General features: G+C 41.4%; 1 protein-coding gene across 1 annotated transcript in view; it reads right to left on the bottom strand.

Moving 5' to 3' along the window:
* Nucleotides 1–23,123, bottom strand: part of LOC134031497 (alpha-N-acetylgalactosaminide alpha-2,6-sialyltransferase 1-like) — a 50,510-nt gene that overhangs the window by 15,606 nt on the left and 11,781 nt on the right. Inside the window, exons 5-8 of the mRNA XM_062475142.1 lie at nucleotides 8,065–8,203; nucleotides 7,861–7,964; nucleotides 7,333–7,416; nucleotides 7,145–7,244 (exon numbers count right to left, since the gene is read on the bottom strand). Coding sequence (XP_062331126.1) covers nucleotides 7,145–7,244; nucleotides 7,333–7,416; nucleotides 7,861–7,964; nucleotides 8,065–8,203 — 427 coding nt within the window. The remainder of the gene's footprint in view (nucleotides 1–7,144; nucleotides 7,245–7,332; nucleotides 7,417–7,860; nucleotides 7,965–8,064; nucleotides 8,204–23,123) is intronic.

The raw sequence follows: 23,123 nt of genomic DNA, 5'->3' as shown, positions 1-23,123 counted from the left end.
GGTGACAACGTTGTTAGAATAGCTTGTCTCAAAGGGGGTTCAGCTTGTTTCATATTAAATGGACCCATCTGCAACCGACGCAAGCAAGCACACCCTACAAATTGTACCCTCTCTAGTTTTTGTTACATTTTGTTACATTTTGTTTAGATAAGGGGGAGGGGGGGGGGTGCTCCCCTCCCTCCACATACACCACCAGATGCCACTGTAGAGCAGAGTAATGACACCGCGAATACGGACGTTTATCATCATTATTATTTTGTATTATTATTAAGAGGCCCCTTATTGGTCGAGGCCCCGGGCTTAAGCCCAGGTAAGCCCGTGCATTAAGGCGCCACTGCACACACACTACTGAAATGCTCTCACACACACTACTGAAATGCTCTCACACACACTACTGAAATGCTCTCACACACACTACTGAAAGCTCTCACACACATTACTGAAATGCTCTCACACACACTACTGAAAAGCTCTCACACACTACTGAAAAGCTCTCACACACTACTGAAAAGCTCTCACACACACATATGAAAAGCTCTCACACACTACTGAAAAGCTCTCACACACACATATGAAAAGCTCTCACACACACATATGAAAAGCTCTCACACACACATATGAAAAGCTCTCACACACACTACTGAAAAGCTATACGCTCACACACACTACTGAAATGCTCTCACACACTACTGAAATGCTCTCACACACACTACTGAAATGCTCTCACACACACACTACTGAAAATCTCTCACACATACTAGTGAAATTTGCTCATATACACAACTGAAATGCTCTTGCATAATATTGTGGAATATAACAGTTCAGTGGTGAATACGAGCATTACAATTAAAAAGGAAGGCCTTCCTTTCAACTGAAGGAAACAGGAAGTCCACACCAGGAAGTGCATGTGCTTTTACTGGATTTGAAGTAGTACTTCAACCACAATGCATGTTCAGATGATCCTCTTTGTTTTTCACGTCCAAACTTTATTTTTTGAGATGAGAGGCAATGAAGAGGATATTGTAAGTTTTTTTACTAGTGCTCTGCAATGTATTGAGTCATTGCAAAGTGAGGAGTCCAACAATTTCGGTCAGGAGAGGCTTTATAGAGAGCTTGGTGATCATACACAAACTCTATCTGCATTTCTTGCTGTGTCCAGATATGATCATGATGATAGTGATGTGAGTAATCTACTAGGATCATTGTATAGATGCTTTCGCAACTTGCTTTATGAACATGAGGCCAGACAGGGATCCAGTGATGTGACCAATTTGATACCCCCAACAATCTTGACTGGCCATCCAGGTCGGCCACCATACACCATAGCCACCATACATTAATTGTAGACTAAGGTGAACATTTGTAGACTTTATACAACAAAGTTGTAGACTTTATATATATTTTTTATATTACTTTGGAGGCCTACGTACCCTAGGTACTTTACCAATATTCACCCTATATTAAATAGGGTGACCAGATTTGATTTTGCGAAAAAGAGGACACTTCGTTTCGTCGGATACACTTTCCAAAACTTGTAAGGGCCTAATAGTTTGTGAAAGACCCAGAGAAACACAAATATCCGACAAGGCAAAATCCCAGACAATTTTGGAATCCCTGCCGGACGCATTTTTTAGGTCTCAAAAAGAGGACATGTCCGGGTAAAAGAGGACGTCTGGTCACCCTATATTAAACCTAACTACACAATGTTGGTAACGAACGGCCTTTACATGTGGTTATCGTGATGAAAACGAATGAAAATAAATGGATTGATCTGTTGAGCTGGCATGCACGTAGTTGTTTTGTTTGTTTGAGAGAAACGAGTTGTCACGCGTTGCACACAACACACGCGCGTTCAGACACAGCCTACCGAGAGAGAACCCCCAAGTCGATTTCTAAAATCAGCGAAAAGTTCAAGGAGATGGACGACATCAAATTATTTCTCGAAGTTGAAAAGCACAGGGAGTTGTATGACCCCCAGCAACAATTTTACAAGAACAACGTAGGCTAGATAAGGATCAATGCTGGGATATAGCCAATGCCATGTTTATGTACCATGTCAGCGTAAAGGAAAGCTCAGAGTACATTTAGTCATTTAGCAGACACCCTTATCCAGAGCGACTTACAGTAAGTACAGGGACATTCCCCCCGAGGCAAGCAGGGTGAAGTGCCTTGCCCAAGGACACAACGTCATTTTGCACAGCCAGGAATCGAACCGGTAACCTTCAGATTACTAGCCCGACTCCCTAACCGCTCAGCCACCTGACTCCCTAGAGTAGCTGAAAAGCTTGGTGACCGGCACGGAGAAATGCGCGCTGGGGTGAACAGCTTTTGCTCAGTCGTAGCCAATCGTGGCGCTGCGCGGCGCTTCCAGGCGCTTCGCAGCCAGTGTGTCCCAGGCGTTAGACAGTGGTCTGATTGTCTCCGCTGAGGCCAATATGTTGAGTAACGCCGTTGCTTTGGCTAAATTGCTTGAGGGCTGTTGAGCACATGGTTAAGCTGACATCCTTGTGCACCTTCCGTTTCATCTGAGGCACCTTCCGTTTCATCTGAAACACCTTCCGTTTCAACTGAAACACCTTCCGTTTTCACTGAAACACCTTCCGTTTCAACTGAAATACCTTCCGTTTTAACTGAAACACCTTCCGTTTTAACTGAAATTTTCATATGTGTGTATGAGAGCTTTTCATATGTGTGTGTGAGAGCTTTTCTTATGTGTGTATGAGAGCTTTTCATATGTGTGTGAGAGCTTTTCAGTAGCGTGTGTGAGAGCTTTTCAGTAGTGTGTGTGAGAGCATTTCAGTAGTGTGTGTGAGAACTTTTCAGTAGTGTGTGTGAGAGCATTTCAGTTGTGTGTGTGAGAGGGTATTCTGAATAATGTCCCTCACGGCCTCATAGAAAGGGGAGGGTTAACGTACGCGGGCTTTTGGACCTGACCGGGTAGGCAGACAGTTGGGTTTGGTTCTGAACGGGTTTCACCAACCTGGTTTATCTCAACCCCGGGGTAGCTGGCGTGTCCGCACAAGGAGATATATCTGGGCTCTTGAGCTATCAAACTGACAACATGGTCTCTGCCTCTTGTGTCCTGAGTCCTGTCTGTTTCCCCCGCACGCTACAATATTAATCGCACATTGCATGATAGACAGATCCAATTAGCACAGCGAGACAGGCTACTATACTTTCTGAGAGATGGCCTGGTTTTCTCGTGAGGGTGTCATTTACATCATTAATTAGATGATAAACAAAGTAATTATGAAAATATGAAAATACAAAGACAAATAGGCCTAGCTTACTGTAATAAGCGATAAAACATCTAAGGTGGTCACTACATTTAATTTGTCTGCTAATTTTTGCCAGCCCTCTCCCTCTCCGCAGACTTTAAAGGTGTTCCCTGCTGTTTTGATTAAATCTTCCAATTTGGAGTAACCTTCGAGCAAGCTCTTGCTCTGTTTGGTTCTGTTGCGGAAAACACGGGGCGCTCTTTTTGGCCATGGTGAGCAGTCAATAGCAGCGTTGCTGATCAAGGTTTCTACTATCGTTACATACCCCCTTTTAGACCAACACATAACTCAATCCAGCTATACTAATCGTAACAACAAGGGTGTTGGAAGAACCGAATTAGCCAGATCATGATTAGAACGATGATGTTATCTTGGATGTGTCATTTAATCTCGGATGTAATAAGCGACATACGGAGAACGGGCCCCTGTTTTCCTGATCTGGAATCATTTTTTATTAACTGCAAACAGAAATGTTGCATGGGTTGTACCAACAGTGCGACCGCACAGGGCCTCGCGCCACTGGGGGCCTCACGCCTGACTGCCTGTTATTTTATTTTTTCTACTTTCAATATTTTTTTATTTCTGTTCTTGACTCGATGTGCTCTAAAATGAAATTACCGTACAAGATTCAAGATTTACGTTACGCCACAGGGTGAGTGCGAGGAGGAAGAAGGAGAAGACCGGGAGAAACAATGTCAGCTACAAGAGAGCTCGACCGATTTCGCAAACATGAGTCGGTTGCTGAGTCTTGCAGAAATGGGGTGGGTCCGCAAGAACACGCACACACACGCGCGAGCAGTATATGACTATATAGCTGTCGGAATTATGGACAGTCCCCGTGTGGGTTGAACGTGATTGGGTTGGACGTCCCCCTGCGACGGCTCTGACTGCAAACCTTTTTACTCGCCACGCGAGTTCGCGTCATTCATCCTGGCAGGCGTATACATGCCTCCGCAGCCCAGCGCCAAGCAGGCACAACGTGTGTTCGCCGAACAGATATTGAGTATGGGTGGGCGGATCGATCTAAAGTATCGATAGTATCCATACCAACGTTGGTATCAGTATTGATCGATACTCGCGTGATGAGATCAATACTTCAGTTTCAATTTCTCTTCTACATTCAGTACACAACTCCCTTTACATCCTAGTGGTTGTGCAAACACCGCTCTTCTCACTTCGTTCAAGCTCACTTTGCCCGTATTTGCCCGTAGTATCGGTATTGGTATTGGCAACACTGGCCCTGTATTTACTTAGTATCGGATGGATACCAAATTTTGCAGTATCGCAGACTGTAGCACTGGGTCACTCTGACCATGCCATGGTCCACCTGATTCCTTCATACAGACAGAAGCTAAAGCGCTGTATGCCTGCTGTGAGGACATCAAAACAGTGGACCAGTGAGGCTATGGAGGATCTGCGGGCGTGCTTGGACTGTACTGACTGGGACATGTTCACGACTGCTACCAATAGTCTGGATGAGCTCACTGACTGTGACATCATACATCAGCTTCTGTGAGGACTGCTGTATACCAACACGCACCAGGGTGAGCTACAACAATGACAAACCCTGGTTTACAGCTAAACTCAGAAGGCTGAGGCTGGACAAAGAGGCCAGGTTTAGGAGTGGGGACAGATACAGTTTCAAGGAGTCGAAGTACAGGTTTAACAAGGAAGTGAGAGAGGCTAAACGACTGTACTCAGAGAGACTAAAACACCAGTTCTCTGCTAACGACTCTGCTTCTGTCTGGAGAGGGCTCAGGCAGATCACCAACTACAAGCCCAGAGCCCCCCACACCGTTAATGACTCTCGCCTGGCCAACGACCTGAATGAGTTCTACTGTCAATTTGAAAGTCAATTGGACTGTCCTGGACAACCCCTTCCCACACTATAGCCCTCTGCTCTTCTCCCTGTACACAAACAGCTGCACTTCGAACTCTTTACGGACAACAACACCCTCATTGGGCTCATCTCTGGTGGAGATGAGTCTGACTATAGGTGGAAAGCTGACAACCTGGTGACCTGGTGTAGCCAGAACAACTTAGAGCTAAATGCTCTTAAGACAGTGGAGATGGTTGTGGACTTCAGAAGGAATACAGCACCACTCACCCCCATCACCCTGTGCGGCTTCCCTGTCAACACTGTGGAGTCCTTCCGCTTCCTGGGCACTATCCTCTCCCAGGACCTCAAGTGGGAACTGAACATCAGCTCCCTCACCAAGAAAGCACAACAGAGGATGTACTTCCTACGGCAGCTGAAGAAATTCAACCTGCCAAAGATAATGATGGTGCACTTCTACACAGCCATCATTGAGTCCATCCTCACCTCCTCCATCACCATCTGGTACGCTACCGCCACTGCCAAGGACAAGAGCAGACTGCAGCGTATCATCCGCACTGCTGAGAAGGTGATTGGCTGCAATCTGCCTACCCTCGAGGACCTGCACACCTTAAGGACCCTGAGGGCGAGCGAGGAAGATTGTGGCCGACTCCTCCCACCCTGGACACACCCTGTTTCAACCACTCCCCTCCGACAAAAGGCTGCAGTCCATCAGGACCAAAACCTCAAGCCACAAAAACAGTTTCTTCCCAACCGATTCTTCCCTGGCCTCTTCAACAAGGCCAAGGGCTCACACGGACTTTAGCCACTATCTGTACAATGACACCTTGACATCTTAACCCTTGTGTTATCTTCGGGTCATTCTGACCCATCAGTCGCTGTGACCCACCATCTCATTGCGACAACTTTACCGCATACAAAAACAAAGTAAAGCATTTTCTTTTAACTGTTGGGCTGTCTCAGACCCCCCACATTGCGAAGGTTAAAATAAAATTATTTTTATTTGTTTTTGTATTGGGTAAACACAACGATGGTTTGTTATGAACCTTTGGGTCATGTGACCGAAGGCAGCACAAGGGTTCATTCAAATTTGCACTATGTTACACTATTTGTATTTTTTATACTATTTGGATTTGTTATACTATTTGGATTTTTATATTGTATATTATCGCCATTTTATATTTCATATTCTTTCTTTTTATTCTTAGGATTAGTGAGACTTTGTAGCTTTAGGATAGGTAGACCACATACTTAAGTTAAGATTCCTAAATGTTGAATGTTTACACCTTCCTGCCAAAGTAAATTCCTTGTCTGTGCAAACTTTCATGGCAATTAAAACCTTTCTGATTCTGATTCTGATTAATGCAAATGATCAATAGCCCTCCCCATTTCAGAATGGGTTGATAGACAAAAAGTTGTATCGAGATTTGTGTTCTCAACTCAAACTATAGCTACTGTAGCTGGCTAGCTAGGCCAAACTGTCCTCCTGTCTTCAAGTCAGCCCTTTGTCATGAACATTGTTAACTATCTCGTGCTTTGAACATGTTTCATTGAAATCAGTCAGGATAATAGTAACAAGCACCAAACTGTGGCATACTGTCTCCCTCTATTACTACAGCCCAAGGCCGTAATCATAATATATATTGGGGAGGGGACACATCCCCCCCAATATTCAAATCTGGTCAAAATGTCCTCCCCAATATATTGATCTAAAAATATAAATGTGCTACGCTACGACAGGCAACCACGCACGCTGTCTGAAATTATCATAAAAAATGTAATTCGCCCCCCCCAATGTTGACTCCATGGCTACGCCTTGCTACAGCCCACATCACCCCACCCCCATCACAACATGTACAAAATAACAACCATCGAGAATATATCAGTCGCAATACTTTTACTACTACTGTATACTGCTCTAATTCGTTATGAATTATTCAGGAAGATCTGTGTTTAGGGGCAAGAATTTTTAATCAACTGAGAATTTAGTCAATTGAATTATCCTCTTTCCTCTCGCCTTCAGACTCACCACGTCACAGGTGTGCAGGGCAAGAAAAAGTGTTATTGCTCCATTAGAGGGTCTGACAATTGCCCAATTCTCTTCATTCAGGAATTCAGACTTCAAGAATCTATTTGAGGTGTAGGACACACATTTAAGTAGAGTAAAATCAAAAGGATGAAGCAAGTAGGTACTTTAACCAGCTATTATCATTTGACCTGTTACGGATGTATCGAAGGAAGTCTGGGTGAAGAACGTAAAAGCGTCTCTCATCAAACTGTCCAGCATAGTATGTCCATGGCCTAGCAGAGAGAGGAGGAGGATGAAATGGGAATTCACGGTATTTGAACCCTTACCTGCCTTCAAGAGTCTCCACATACTCTTCTGTCTGTGCTTGTACATGTTGGGGCTTTGCCTTAATTTTTCACTCCTTTGCTTCATTGGTACACTCAATTTCAAAGGCTATCACACAAACTATTAGTAGGCTTCTCTCATTGTATAATTTTTATTGGCTATTCAAACACTATTCATAGCCCCCTGGCATTAGCACAGATGCATGTTTGTTTAATATAGTACACGTTAGTCTGATATTGGCACAGATGCATGTGTGTTTAGGTGTGGTTCACAAGTCTGATATGCCTGATATGCCAGTCTTAGATGTTCCTGGAATTCATAGTTCCTGTATAGTTCCAAGAATTAAGATGTATAGAGGAGGAATGTATATTGAATATATACAAAATACTTACTGTATGCTCTGGTACAGCCCAGAGGAAATTGCCGTTTTCGCAAAAAGACCATCAAGCCACTGGTAATCAGCCAGACCCTCAGGAATCATCACATACTTTATACCCTAAAGGGGCAGAGCAACACAAAGAACCTGTTTATCCATTGTTGAATGCATCGCTCAGCTTTGGAGGGCACTACTTGAATGAAGTTGTAGGATTCAATACCTCATCATGGGGAACGCTTTTATACCCAAAGTCTTTAAAAAGCAGAGGTGACGCGGTTATGGAGAAGGCTGTGTGAACATAAACTGAAGTTCTCTTTCCTACATCCTCTTCAAAACCCTGTATGACAGCACCATTCATCCTTCAAAAAGACAGCACCATGAAGTCAAACATAATTAACAGGTATTAACATAATCATCATTAAATGAATAAATGCAAACTGCTTGTTATTCTTATGTATGATTGTACATTTGGATTGCCAATGTAGAGCTGTATTGACAGAGACATAAAAAATGAATCCCCTTTGTCACTGGTCACTTACAGGGGCGGTCTTGTAAAAAAAAAAAAAAGAATTCTGGTAACACTTTATAATAAGTCAACGCTTTTTGGCATTTACAAAGTGTTAACTAATAGTTAGTTAATCCTTTATAAAACATTTTGAAACATTAACAATACATTATTAAATAGTTAATAAGCTTATTATTAAACACTATGTTGATCATTAATAAACACTGTTAAAAATTATGTATTTTATTCATAATACAATTCATAAGGTTTTTGATAACTGCATTATCATACTTTATAGACAGCTTGTTAATATAGTTGCAAACCAGTAGTTTAAAAGGTGTTAATGGTACAGGAGCTGGTATAGAAAGCATTAGCAAATGGTGAACAAACCATTTACATTACCTTTTATAAAGCATGAGTAAATAACTAACAACATATTTACTTATTTCTTTAATTAATGTATGCCAAGTCGAATACAGGATGTACACTATGCTTTGCAGATATCTTAACAACTATTTTATAAAGACTTACTAATGATGCAACTTCTGATTAGTAGTGCAAGTTATAAAGCATTTACTAACTGTTAGTTAAGGCTTTTGCGTGACCTAATCTAAAGTGTGAACTATTTATGCCTTATCAAGCATTTATAGAAAGACTATAGGCCTATAGATGTTGTGTTTTTGTTTTTTAGAAGAAATAGCTGTTACATTATTTTATTTCCATTAAGAAGCAATACAGTAGAATTGGTATAAAAGTTGGTTACCCAAAGCTGTATTTTATTTTCAAAAAATGGCTGTAATAAACTGCAAATGTTTAGCTAGCTACTCCTCGACAGGTCTGCAAACGCCTTTGAAAGCAGAGATTTGTTAAAACGTTTGTTAACCGAGACCGTAGGTCGAGGGTTACAAACAAACAAATCGTTTTAACAAATTGAGGCGACAAAGCGTTTCCTGACCTGTCGAAGAGTAAACATTTGGTTTCTTATATACTAACGCTACAACAATATGTGGGAAGATCCCAAATCAAACACTGCGAATCTGGAGCAGACGCCATCTTGTCAGAGCAATCAGCTGCACTTGTACTGGTGACGTCACTACATCTCCAAGGCAACATATCAACAACTCTTTTGAGAACGTCTTCTGATCCAATAAGAACAGCATATTGGTTCAATTGCAACAACAGTACGAGCGTTATGATTGGCTAATGGGTAGTCATGCCAGCCGCGTATTAAGTCTTTATATTCTATGCGCGTATTGACCTGCGGTCTGATAACGCTACGTATTCTTATTGCCCTCCGCTGATGTCATCTTCAAAATGAGCGAGATCGAGGAGTTTTACTATCCAGATGACAATGAAGACATCAACAGCGACGAGGAAATTCTTAACTTTCTAAAAGAGCAGAAAAGCGTGAACACAGAGATATAAACGACAAGCGCTAGGCAGATTGCTAGGTTTGGTTGCTCAGATTTCAGATTGGTTACTAGGTACAGTACTGTAGGTGCTAACACCTGAAACACACCGTGTGAAGACTTGAGTAGAGCTGAACAAAACGACGGTTTTAAATGAAAAGAGCTAAAAATGCCATATAATAAACAACTTACTAACCTCGACCGTTCGGTCATGCCGGGAAATATCAAACTGAGGTTATAACGTATCGACCGCTGTCACTCTCGGCTAGTAGAGCTAATTAAGTACTGTAGTTAGTAAGACACATGCCTGTCATTACTTCAATAAAATAGTAATTTTGTGTATCACATTGTGTTGTGTCTGTTTCCTTTTGAGAAACCTATGTTCAGCCTTTGTGAATGTGAGGTTCGAGAATGGACAAGAATACCTTAATAAATAACTTATAAATGTTTAATAAGGCATAGATAGTTCACACTCTAGATTAGGTCACGCAAAAGCCTTAACTAACAGTTAATAAATGCTTTATAACTTGCATTACTAATCACAAGTTGCATCATTAGTAAGTGTTTATAAAATAGTTGTTATGATACCTTTGTGAATGTGAGGTTTGAGAATGGACAAGAACACCTTAATAAATAACACAAAAGCCTTAACTAACAGTTAGTAAATGCTTTATAACTTGCATTACTAATCACAAGTTGCATCATTAGTAAGTGTTTATAAAATAGTTGTTAAGACATCTGCTAAGTATTAGTGTACATCATGTATTCGACTTGGCATACATTAATTAAAGACATAAGTAAATATGTTGTTAGTTATTTACTCATGCTTTGTAAAGGTAATGTAAATGGTTTGTTCACCATTTGCTAATGCTTTCTATACCAGGTCATGTACCATTAACAGATTATAAACTACTGGTTTGCAACTATATTAACAAGCTGTCTATAAAGTATGGTAATGCAGTTATCAAACACCTTATGAGTTGTATTATGAATCAAATCCATAATGTTTAAAAGTGTTTATTAATGATTAACATAGCATTTAATAATAAGCTTATTAACTATTTAATAATGTATTGTTAATGTTTCAAAATGTTTTATAAAGGATTAACTAACTATTAGTTAACACTTTGTAAATGCCAAAAAGCGTTGACTTATTATAAAGTGTTACCAGAATTCATTTTTTTTTTGCTGGGCAGTTTTCGAAAACGGTACGTACCTCCTTGGTGTTATCAGAACATGCTAGCACAGTGAGGTGTTTGGTTAGAGTGTCTGAAGGCCGAATTATACTTCTCCGACTCCGTTAAGGACAGACGGACGGACGGAGTCGGACGGATTGGTTGAATTTATAGTACTCCGAAGGCTGTGGGTGCTGAAAACACTTCACTGCCAGAAGAGTAGGTGGCGCTGCACTGTGATGCTAGCTAGGTTATCGAAAAGTCGGAGCTAATTTACAAATTAGCCGTTTTATATATAAAATAAGCACATTTTCAGCAACTACACTGCCCATTTCTCGTCACATTTAAATTCAGATGCTGATTTACATGTACTGTTTAGCTGAAATATGAATTGTAAACTTACAGCAATGGCGGTCAAAGAATTCTGTTCCGTCTTGTTGGTCACGGCAACCCCGCCCCTGACGCAAGCGGTTCTTAATATGGACCAATCACAGCCAAGGGGTATCCGTAAAATGACGGACGGACGGATAGTCAGGAAAATCAGGAGGTGCACGTAGAGCTCTCCGAGGGCACGGAGAGGGCGTTCCCTGTGTCCGTCTCCGTAAAAACGGAGAAGTATAAATCGGCCTTGAGCCAAAAATCGATAACGGAAGGGGTACGTACCTCCAGAGAATGTCTAATATAGAGAGAACTGCCACTCTCGGGAAACTTCCGGGTTCTGAACTGGTTGCAGTTCCACTCTAGTTCCATATGAGGGCGCTAACGGTCGAGTGCAGAATGAATGGAGGTCTATGGAGCTATACCCCTCAAAATCCACTTTTCTCAGGATATAATTTTTTGTCTAGTAACTTGAATTCTGAATTCGAAAGGGGAGGCAAAAAGAATACACACCGCTGGGTGATAGAGTTGCCTTTCTGTTCTAAAAAGCCTTTTAAAATCTCATTGACGTCATACACATTGTACGGCCTGAGATACTGCTTGACGACAAGCTCTGGTTACTTCCACTTTTCTCTCGAGGCATCGACAACACAGCTGACAGGTTAGGCTCTCCCTGTCAATACACATGCTAGAAAGAGTTTTGGTTTGCTAATGTTGTTGCTAATGTTGCTAATGCTCTGACATTCTGGTTCTGCTTCGGATGCCATCAAGCGGGATCTCTGGTCGTAGTCAGTCCTTCACTAAGTGGGAGTCAGGTGGCTGAGCGGTGAGGGAAGCGGGCTAGTAATCTGAAGGTTGCCAGTTCGATTCCCGGCCGTGCCAAATGACGTTGTGTCCTTGGGCAAGGCACTTCACCCTACTTGCCTCGGGGGAATGTCCCTGTACTTACTGTAAGTCGCTCTGGATAAGAGCGTCTGCTAAATGACTAAATGTAAATGTAACCAATCAGCATTCGTTAGCAGAATGCTAGCGTGTTATGGGCAACAACGACTTGCCCTGTAAGAAATCGAAAGGACATAAGTACGCGTTCATTCAACTTTCGACCTGTAATCCATGTTGAACATGCAAAAACTACTATCAAATCTGAGATTTATCAACGACAATCAGGTGAAAGAGACAAATTTAGCCGTTTAGCTCCAGGCTCTCCTTAAACAGGCTCTGGTACTAGTGATGGGAAGTTCGGATCATTTTACTGATTCGGTTCTTTGAATCTCGTTCAGTAAAATGAACGAATCTTTTTTCGAGTCATTCGTTCATTTCAACGGGGGGGGGGGGGCTATCCGTCCACTGCAAACACGTATCATATTCTCATGTAGGTTAGTGCATGACATGTGCACCAGCAGATACTATTTTAAAAGAAATTCCAGCATTAAAATAATGTATTATGACAGTTTGTATGATTTGGTCATTTATTATCACACTAGCATTTAATTATCACGGCAAACAATTACACTGCACTAAACTGTAAGTGTAAATGTAAAGTGAAATCACAAAACCAGTCAGTATGATGACTTGAGCGAATATCATTCACGTCTTACTAAAACAGCGGCCACGCGAAAGGCAATGAGGAAACTGTTTCCTCTACTAAAAAATACAATGCGGGTCACGTGAAAAAAGGATCCAAAGACTCGTAGAAAGACCGAGTCGGGAAATGAACGAATCGTTCGTTTCCTCTAGCTACCACTACAGAGCCTATGCAGGTCACGTGAAAAATGATCCAAAGACACGTAGAAAACCGAGTCGGGAAATGAACGAATCGTTCGTTTCCTCTAGCTACCACTACAGAGCCTATGCAGGTCACGTGAAAAATGATCCAAAGACTCGTAGAAAGACCGAGTCGGGAAATGAACAAATTGTTCGTTTCCTCTAGCTACCACTACAGAGCCTATGCAGGTCACGTGAAAAATGATCCAGAGACTCGTAGAAAGACCGAGTCGGGAAATGAACGAATCGTTCCCTCTAGAGTTTCCTCAAGCTACCACTACAGAGCCTATGCAGGTCACGTGAAAAATGATCCAAAGACTCGTACCCGAAGACCGAGTCGGGAAATGAACGAATCATTTCTGTTTACTTGGACGAGCCTATGCAACAGTCCCGATGCGCGGCCACGAGAAAATGAACGAATCACTCTTTGAGAGGACTCGTTACTCCCGAGTCCTTGTAAGGATTCGTTCAAAATGAACGAATCGTTCACGAACTACACATATCTGGTACCTGCTTGGTGTTATCAGAACATGCTAGCACAGTGAGGCGTTTGGTTAGAGTGTGTGTGTTCAAGAACTTTGAAGAACGAAATAATGAAGAGGCAAAAGCCATCCGGGGCGGAATTTAAGAAGAAAAGAAAGGAAGAAGAGAAACGTGCAAAGGCGGGTCCGTGTACCTTGTGGCCATTGGTTTTTCTATTTTGCAACCCGTGTTGACATACGTAAAATAGGGCCGTAATATCGTTTTGTCATTTTAGTAACTCAAACACACATTTAAGTATTACAGCTTGTTTTGGTTGTTTCGTTTGGGAATAATGAAATAACCATATAACACAAATGTTATAACGAGCCATTAATTGTTGTTTTGATTATTCTATATCCTTTATGCTGATATCTGCAAAAGATGAAAAATAGGCTCGTAATATCGATTTGTCCATTTTGGATGTCAGAACCAGATGATGGGGAAATGCGTGGTTTCCGTTGTTTTGTTTCATTTTGGAATTACGGAATAACCATATAACACAAACGGTATAACGAGCCATTTACTCATTTGTTTGATCGGCCGTATTATGCATACTGGCACAAGTGAAAAAGAGAGAGAGGGGGAGAGACGTGTAATGATTGGGGGTGTAATTACTATCGAACACCAGAGGGCAGCAACGACTAGCTTTTTTTTCTTTTCTTTTTTTCTGTGATCTGTAGGCCTACAATCTTGACGACATAGCAGCAGGTTCTTTAGTAGAAGACACACACATTTTTGCTAGTTGATACTTAGTTAATAAATCTTTGATGAACCCTAGTTTCTTTAATATATATTAGAAACATTACAAGACGGGGCTCTAGTGTGTGTTCAAACAAGGCCAAAAGTGCCAGACGGTATAAGTTGAAAAAGACAATCACACCCGTGCAAGAAACACTCCACAACCCTCCCTCCCCCCACCTAAATTACTGCTTTCAGTTCTGTTGTACGTTTTAATGAAGTGCATTGAGGCAATCATAGTAAGAAAGTTGAGGTCATGTGGGCTACCTTTGCAGTTTACATAGACACACAACTGACAGAGACTGTTGTGGATACTTTTTTCAAAGTTCTGATCATATTCTATGTCCAAATTCAACTTCTTCAAAGTCCAAAAACAGCACGGAGCAGCAATGAGAGGGTTCCCAGGAAAATCTGATTTCCTTCGTCTGTGCTACACCTTTTATATCCAACAAATTGAACTTTGAAAAAAGTATCCACAACAGTGCCTCTGTCTTTTGTTTGTTTGTTTTTATTTGGATCCCCATTAGATTCAGCATAAGCTGAAAGCTATTCTTCTTGGGGTCCTATAATATATCATGTGACAATACAATTTACGACATCACATTTCACACCATACACACAAGACATTATTCAGATTACAAATCATATTTTACAATTAACACAATTAATCACACACGAAATGAAAAAAATCCCCCCAAAAAATATACTAATATTGAGAAAATTGACAAGATTAGGCTACCCCAAATACATAACATTACATTTAGTCATTTAGCAGACGCTCTTATCCAGAGCGACTTACAGTAAGTACAGGGACATTCCCCCGAGGCAAGTAGGGTGAAGTGCCTTGCCCAAGGACACAACGTTATTTTGCACAGCCGGGAATCGAACTGGCAACCTTCAGATTACTAGCCCGATTCCCTAACCGCTCAGCCACCTGACTAGATTTTTTATTGTTTTTATTTTATTTTTAAATAAGATATAACGAAAGCCATATGACTGAATCTCTCTAAATTGATCTTAAATATTGAAATGTCTTTGAAGGTAATAGTTCTTAAGTGATTTTTTAAAACCATACTGTTTTGTTGTTTGATGGTATTTGGAAGAGAGTTCCATTCACACATTGCTCTATACCTGACTGAACATTGAATTGATTTGGTTCTCACTTTAGGTAAAATAAAACTACCTCCTACTGCATGCCTTGTTGGATAATGATGTATATCATTACTAAATGATAGTTTTGAATATACAGTAAAAGGTGTTTTGTTTGTTATTACATTGTGTAAAAAAAACATTAGTGAATACCAAAATCTGTTTTTAACTGTAAACCATGAGAGGCTTTCATGCATTTTATCCACATTTGATCTAAACCCACATGAGAGAGCCACATGTGCCGCTTTATTCTGCATCACTTGTAGTTTTCTTATATTAATTGTTGAGGTACTGGACCAAACAACAGAACAATAATCAAGGTGTGAAAAAAACAAAGCATGAATTACTTGTTTGACGGTCTGTGGTAAAGTGTTTTTCACACCTTTTAATAACAGACAAAGCGTTGCCCATTTTAGTTACCAGTTTTTGAACATGTCTATCCCAACACAATCTATGATCAATCGTCACTCCCAAAAGTTTAGCCTCTTCTCTTTGCTCTACAGAATTCTTCTCTATGCTGAGTTCAAGTTTTGGTTTGGAACATAAAGAAGAAGGAGTTCCAACCACTAAACAAGTAGTTTTAGATACATTGAGAATCAATTTGTTACTCCTTATCCAGTCCACCACTAACTGTAGCTCTATCTGTAGTTTTGTATTTAAATCACCAATATCAGTTCCTGCTAAATATATAGTGGAATCATCAGCAAACATTGAAATGCTGTGTTTCAGTTGTGTTTCTATGTAAACTGCAAAGGTAGCCCACATGACCTCAACTTGCTCACGATGATTGCCTCAATGCACTTCATTAAGACGTACAACAGAGCTGAAAGCGGTAATTTAAGTGGGGGTAGGGAGGGTTGGGGAGGGTTTCTTGCACGGGTGTGATTGTCTTTTTCAACTGATACCGTCTGGCACTTTTGGCCTTGTTTGAACACACACTGGAGCCCCGTCTTGTAATGTTTCTAATATATATTAACTAGCAACTAGCAAACACGGTCAACATGTGCAGTGTCAGTCATGTCAGTTGGTGTGTGTGTGTCTTCTACTAAAGAACCTGCTGCTATGTTGTCAAGATTGTAGGCCTACAGATCACAGGAAACATTTTTTTAAAGCTAGTCGTTGCTGCTCTCTGGTGTTCGATAGTAATAACACCCCCAATCATTACAAGTCTCTCTTCCTCTCTCTCTTTTTCACTTGTGCCAGTATGCATAATACGGCCGATCAAACAAATGAGTAGGAGGCTAAATGGCTCGTTATACCGTTTGTGTTATATGGTTATTCCGTAATTCCAAAATGAAACAAAACAACGGAAACCAAGCCTTTCCCCATAATCTGGTTCTGACATCAAAAATGGACAAAACGATATTACGAGGCTATTTTTCATTTTTTGCAGTTACCAGCATAAAGGATATGGAATAATCAAACAAACGAGTAAATGGCTCGTAATACAATTTGTGTTGTATGGTTATTCCGTTATTCCAAAACAAAACAACTGAAACCACGCATTTCCCCATCATCTGGTTCTGACATCCGAAATGGACAAATCGATATTACGAGCCTATTTTTCATCTTTTGCAGATATCAGCATAAAGGATATGGAATAATCAAAACATCAATTAATGGCTCGTTATACCATTTGTGTTATATGGTTATTTCATTATTCCCCAAAAAACGAAACAACCAAAAACGTGGAGGGTGTCAGGTGGCTGAGCGGTGAGGGAGTCGGGCTAGTAATCAGGAGGTTGCTAGTTCGATTCCCGGCCGTGCAAAATGACGTTGTGTCCTTGGGCAAGGCACTTCACCCTACTTGCCTCGGGGGGAATGTCCCTGTACTTACTGTAAGTCGCTCTGGATAAGAGCGTCTGCTAAATGTAAATGTAAAAACAAGCCGTTATACTTAAATGTGTGTTCGACTTACCCTTACAAAACCCTTACAAAAAGTATACTTCAAGTTTATTTTGTAAGCATACTTAGAAGTATGCTTAGGTCATTTAGTACACTTTAAAGTACATTTATAGTGTATTTGAGGTTTACTTTGGAATACTGTAAAGTAGCCTGTGTAGTGCACTTTCAGTTCATAAAGTATACTTCCTAAAGTACTTAAAAGTATACTTTGGAATACTCTAAAGTAACCTGTGTAGTGCACTTTCAGTTCATGAAGTATACTTCCTAAAGTACTTAAAAGTATACCTTGGAATACTCGAAAGTAACCTGTGTAGTGCACTTTCAGTTCATGAACTATACTTCCTTTAGTGCCTCAGAAGTATACTTTGCAATACTTTCAAGTGCACTTTGAATTATTGAAAGTACTTCAAGAATAAACTTAATAAACGTCCATTTACTATGATCTAGTTATATATATTGTAGCGGGGTTCGCTCGTTTAAGATTAGCAATACTTAATTTATAATAAAGTATGTAGTTCTTGGGGGGGCACCACCTCTTATTGTTAAAGGGATAGAGGAAACCTTATTGAATAATATTTAAATAATAGCCTTCGTAATAATCAGTCTAATCTTAAGTCGTGAATTCTATGAAAGTAGAGCAGATCAGATAACGTGAGTGATACGCGAATATTATACACAATGATTTATTTAGGAGAATGTAATTATAATGAACAAATACCAGATAAGTTATGGGTTAGTCAGAGTAGTACAGTGGCTGGATGCAAATGAGGGCGAGCAACACAATGGCTGTGTAGAGCGCGTGTAAAGGGGGGAGGGAGAGAGAGAGAGGGGTAGAGAGGGACAGGTAGGCCTTTGTGGTAACAATGGACGAGCAAGGGCAACTGACTTAGCAAGGGTTAAGCTAACTCATTTGTAAAATACAATCAAACATCAACAATTTAATCACAACATGCCAATATGTCACAGGTAAGAAATATTGCAAATCGTAGTTACTTTTGTCGGTTTGAAGAAGGGTAGAGTCAATGGTTTCGTTATCGTCCAACGAAAATAGAACAACGGAATCTTTGGCCAAAGTTCCGGGCGCTCAGTGAATTTGCAGGTTGAGAGGAATAGTTTAGAAATGACGCGTTCACTTCAGTTTAATTTCTACGAACAAGCGAGGGTGATTGTACGTTTGGGGGTTTTATACTCCAAAGAACAAGCGAGGGGTCCCCGTGAAGGTGACCTCTTTCATTGGTCAGTTTCCCCCCACCTGGGCGTCGTCCTGAGATCTGCCTAGGTGTGAAGTAGCTGTACCTTTTGAGTTCCGTTATTTCAACTGTCCATGGAATGCTCAAACTTCAGAATATAACAATACAACATTCGTAAATGGTTTTGTTAGTATGGTACAATCATTTTGATATCAAGATTGGCTGACTTAACTATACTTGAAGGGAAGTTATAATCAAACCTCAATTAAACAACGTTCTAAGTAAATGGGAAAAACACACATTATAACACATCAACTACTGTCATTGAAATAGTGTCCATCAGACATGTAGTCCTTGAGAATATGTTTGTAAATCCACATAAGAAAGTTCTTCCTTGTAAATCCTTTGTCTGATACTGTGGGCCGTGTGGCCTCTGTATCTGACCCCATGCTGGGTCAGAAGCTTTGAAGCTTCTCCTCTGGGAGAAGGACAAAGGGGGAAGACCCTTTCCTTGTCGGGGGTAGGAGAAGGTGTGATGGTACCGTGCTTTGTCTGTGGACTGTGCTACATATCCCCCTGCTGGCAACGTCCGATGATTCGACGTCGTCGGGCTGTTGGCACGTAAGAAGAGCAGAGAACAGACAAACACGACAGTACGATAGCATTTCTACTGGACACATTGGCATGAGTGGACTCTAAACAATGTAGGAATCAATGGGGCTAACTTGGGTCCTATTACTAAGTTTCTCTGGGCTAAGGTTCTATGCCTAAAAATGAAAGGAAATAAAGGGAAAAAGGAAAGGGAAAGAAAGGAGAAAGATTAAAATAAAATAAAATGATAGGAGTGGGAGTGGGCTTTGACTTCCTGGAGTCATAAACCTCATTTGTCAGGGGCCAGGGTAGTTTGGTTATGAGGCGTTGTAGCCTATTATTTTGACAGTACCTCAAGGTCATTCATGTTGGGTTTTCTGGTAACAGATTAAAAAAATTGATAGATTGGTGGAGCCATATTTGTCTCATGACAGTATTTTCCTATTATTTTTGGTTTAAAGGAACATTCATTCTTGAACTTTGAGGCATTTTGGCTAAGGCACCTGTTGTGCACTTGTTTCGTCAGCAGTTTGACAGGGTCAGGTTGCTGGTATAAGGCCAGGCCAGGCCTCTGTGCATGGCCTGTTGTCCCCGCGAGTAGTGATGGTTTCTTCCGGGGATTGTGCCAGCTTGTTGCAGCTGGGGTGCTTCTTCTGGGATGCTTGGTGGCCATAGTAGGTCTTCCTACTTTCTGCACTCTCATCCAGTTGGCATCATATGACTTCTTTTGGACCTGTGATGCTTCTCGTCGCAGGTGGGTTTCTGATGGCACCCGACGGTCATGGCGTTGTGTTGATTTTGTTTGAATCTTGTGTCTTGATGGGTGAGTGGCGTAGCTCTGGGGCAGTCTGGAGCGGCCATCTAACTCATGGATTCGGTCCTCTTCTGAGAGATGTGGATCAGACGTGGAATCTCCCCCCCTTCTACTGTGAAGACTGTGTTCTGGACTTCAGGGTGAGGCAGTGGATAGGGCTTCTCGACGTTGGTCCACATCTGGTTTCGTTTGAAGTCAATGAGGGGTTCCAGTCTGTTGAGTAGATCGTGTCCAATCAGCAGCTTTTCGGTCTCAAGCGGTGAGACATGGATGGGGTGGATTAGGGACATTTCCCCAAACGTTAGCTTCAAGTACAGCGTCTCTGTGACTGGAGCTTTGTTTTGGGTGAAGCTTGTGATGTTGAATTCACTATCTTAACTTTTAATCCATCTTCTGTTTGACCTGGCTATTCCTTTTAGCTGAGCGGCCAAGGTGGGTGCAATCAGGCAGATTTCTGCACCCGTGTCCAGCAATCCTTCGCAGGGCACTTCATCTTCAAGTGTGATGGGGACATAGCTTTGGTTAGCTCTTCCTTTTCTGGAAAGCTCACCCAGAAATGTGTGTAACTGTGGGGCTTGTTTGTGTGTTGTTGTTTCTGGAGGTCGTCTTCTTGTGGGTTTGTGGTGTTTTTGGGTCTTCTTCCTTTTCTTCCATCCAATGGGGAGCATTTGAGGTGTGTTTTCCGTGTTGGGGCCTTCTAGTCATGCTGGGTCTGACGGATGTCGTCCAGGGCTGTTGTGTTCGTTTTGGTACGGTGTGGGTCTTGTTGAGTGGTTTCGTGTTTTATAGGAATGTTGCTTGTAGGCGGGTCTGGGTTCATAGGGTCTCCGGAGTTCTCTTCCTTCCAGTTGTAGGTGTGAATCTGATTCCACCGCATAGACGTTTGAGTCTGGAGCTCGGTTGTTGTTCGCCCATGATTTATATGCCATGTCCCTCAGCTGCAGAGCCGTCATGGTTTCTTGGTTCGCGAAGGTCAACATGAAGGGTTTTATGGATTGGGAGAGGTTGTTGATGAACACTGACTTGAACATGGGAGTTTCTTCTCCTCCGGGTTGGTTTTCTGTTGCAAAATAGGCTTTCCGGAACCTCTCATAGAATGCCCTTGGGTTTTCGTTCTCCTTTTGTCTTGTGTTCAGAGCGATTGTGCAGGAGGAGACTTTAGTCTCTGAGTGCGATGCCTTCAGGGTCTGGCAAGCCTTGTCGTAGCTATGGCGGTCTTCATTTGGTTGCATGTCAAGCAGGGCTCTGATTGAGCTGGAAGAGGTGATTTTCAGCAGGTACAGCTTGTCTGCGTCTGTAGCTCTAGGTAGGCGTTCGAAATTAAAGTTCAGTTGTTCCAGATACATCTCAATGCTCTGAGTGGGATTGTCTGGATCGAACTTTTCTATGTTCCTGCTCATTTTCAATAGCAGACCTAGTGACACTGCTGGTGGCAGGTCATGCATTTCCCATGCATTTTGTGGATAGGCTGAACGTGAGGGTTCATCATCGTCATCCCATCTGTTTGGGGCTTTGGTCTGAGCGCGTCGTCCAGGTCGGGCTCGTAGCTCCATTTTCTGGTCATCCAGTCTTCTGCTCAGCTGCTCCATATCTTCTGTTCTCCTCATCCTTCGTGGATTCGTATCAGCTTGGCATGGAGATTGGTTGGGAGGGGATATATTTCTGTATGGTCTTCTTGCTTCATACTCGGAGTGGAGGGGTGGTTCCGGTGAGTACAGCTGTCTTGGGTTCTGGTTTCTTGAATGCCGATCTACTTCTCTGTCGTCTCTTCCCCACCTTCGGTCGGTGTTAGGGTCTTCTGTGGACTGGATTGTGGCGTTCGCCTTGTTCAGCTTATGAATGGTAGATAGTAGTTCAGTTTTTGTTTCCTGTAACTCCTCCTTCATTGTCTCCCGGAAAGCTGTGGTTTGTGTGAGATGTTGGTGCAGGTGGTAGACTTTTGTGTAGAGTTTCGTTTTCCTGAATCACGTGTTTGTAGTCTATTAGTTGTTCCTTAGCTTCATCTAATTCATTTATTTTCCTTCTTAGCAGTGATGCTGATTTATGTTTGTTTTCCTGGACCCCCTGCATTTCTTCTTTCAGTTTTTCCAGTTCCTCTTCTTTTGCTTCGAGGGCATCCTTGAGGGTAATTTCTTGTTGCGTTAGCTGTGCTTTAGCTCTTTCTAGTTCTTCAGACAGGCAGCTGGCTTCTCGTTCCAGTCGTCTTTGTTGGTCTCCTCCTTTCCCAGTTGCTCTGAGAGCGGTCATGAAGGTAATTTCTTGTTCCGTTAGCTGTGCTTTAGCTCTTTCCAGTTCCTCTGCTAGCTTGTTGCTTTCCTTTTCCACTTGCTCGCGGCGCTGTTGTTCTCTTTCTGTCGCTTTGAGAGCATCTTCTCGATCTTGAAGAGCTTGTGCCCATTGTGTTTTGACATCTGCAATTGATAACCTGAGTTGTGCAGCATAGTTTAGACCGAGGCTGGATATGCATTTGATGGTTCGGTCTTTGTTCAATACTTGGCCCACATTTTGTGCGACCACTTCCAGGGTTTTCCTGGTGACCTCTTCGAAAGGTAGTCCGGTCAGAGTTTCCACATATCCTGGGTTTTCTTTCCTGGATAGGTAGACCATCAGTTGTTCAGCTTCCGTGAGGTGAGACATGTTTGGTTCGGCTACTGGAAGTTATTAACACAATGCTATTGTGATAATGTTGATAGGCACTTTAGTTTTGTAGTGGTTCTCTTTTTGGTAAAAATATATATACTTTTCTTTTCTTTTTTTTGTTTACCAACTCAATATTGAAATTAAAATCAGAAGTTAATATTCAAAGATTAACAATCAAAAACTGAGATTAATATTCAGAAATTAAAATCAATATTAAAGTCACCATCCAGGATCAAAGATTCAGAAAATAAATAAAATTGTTAACCAAATTAATATTAAAGTTCAAATCAGAAGTCAATATTCAAAGATTAACAATCAAAAACTGAGATTAATATCCAGAAATTAAAATTAATATTAAAGTCACCACCCAGGATCAAAGATTAAAAAAAATTGTTTACCAAATTAATACTAAAATTAAAATCAGAAGTTAATATTCAAAGATTAACAATCAAAAACTGAGATTAATATTCAGAAATTAAAATTAATATTAAAGTCACCT

This window comes from Osmerus eperlanus, chromosome 12, assembly GCF_963692335.1.
Source record: "Osmerus eperlanus chromosome 12, fOsmEpe2.1, whole genome shotgun sequence".
NCBI lineage: Eukaryota > Metazoa > Chordata > Actinopteri > Osmeriformes > Osmeridae > Osmerus > Osmerus eperlanus.
Note: the sequence above shows the minus strand (reverse complement) of the source record. Positions and strands in the feature narration are given on the sequence as shown.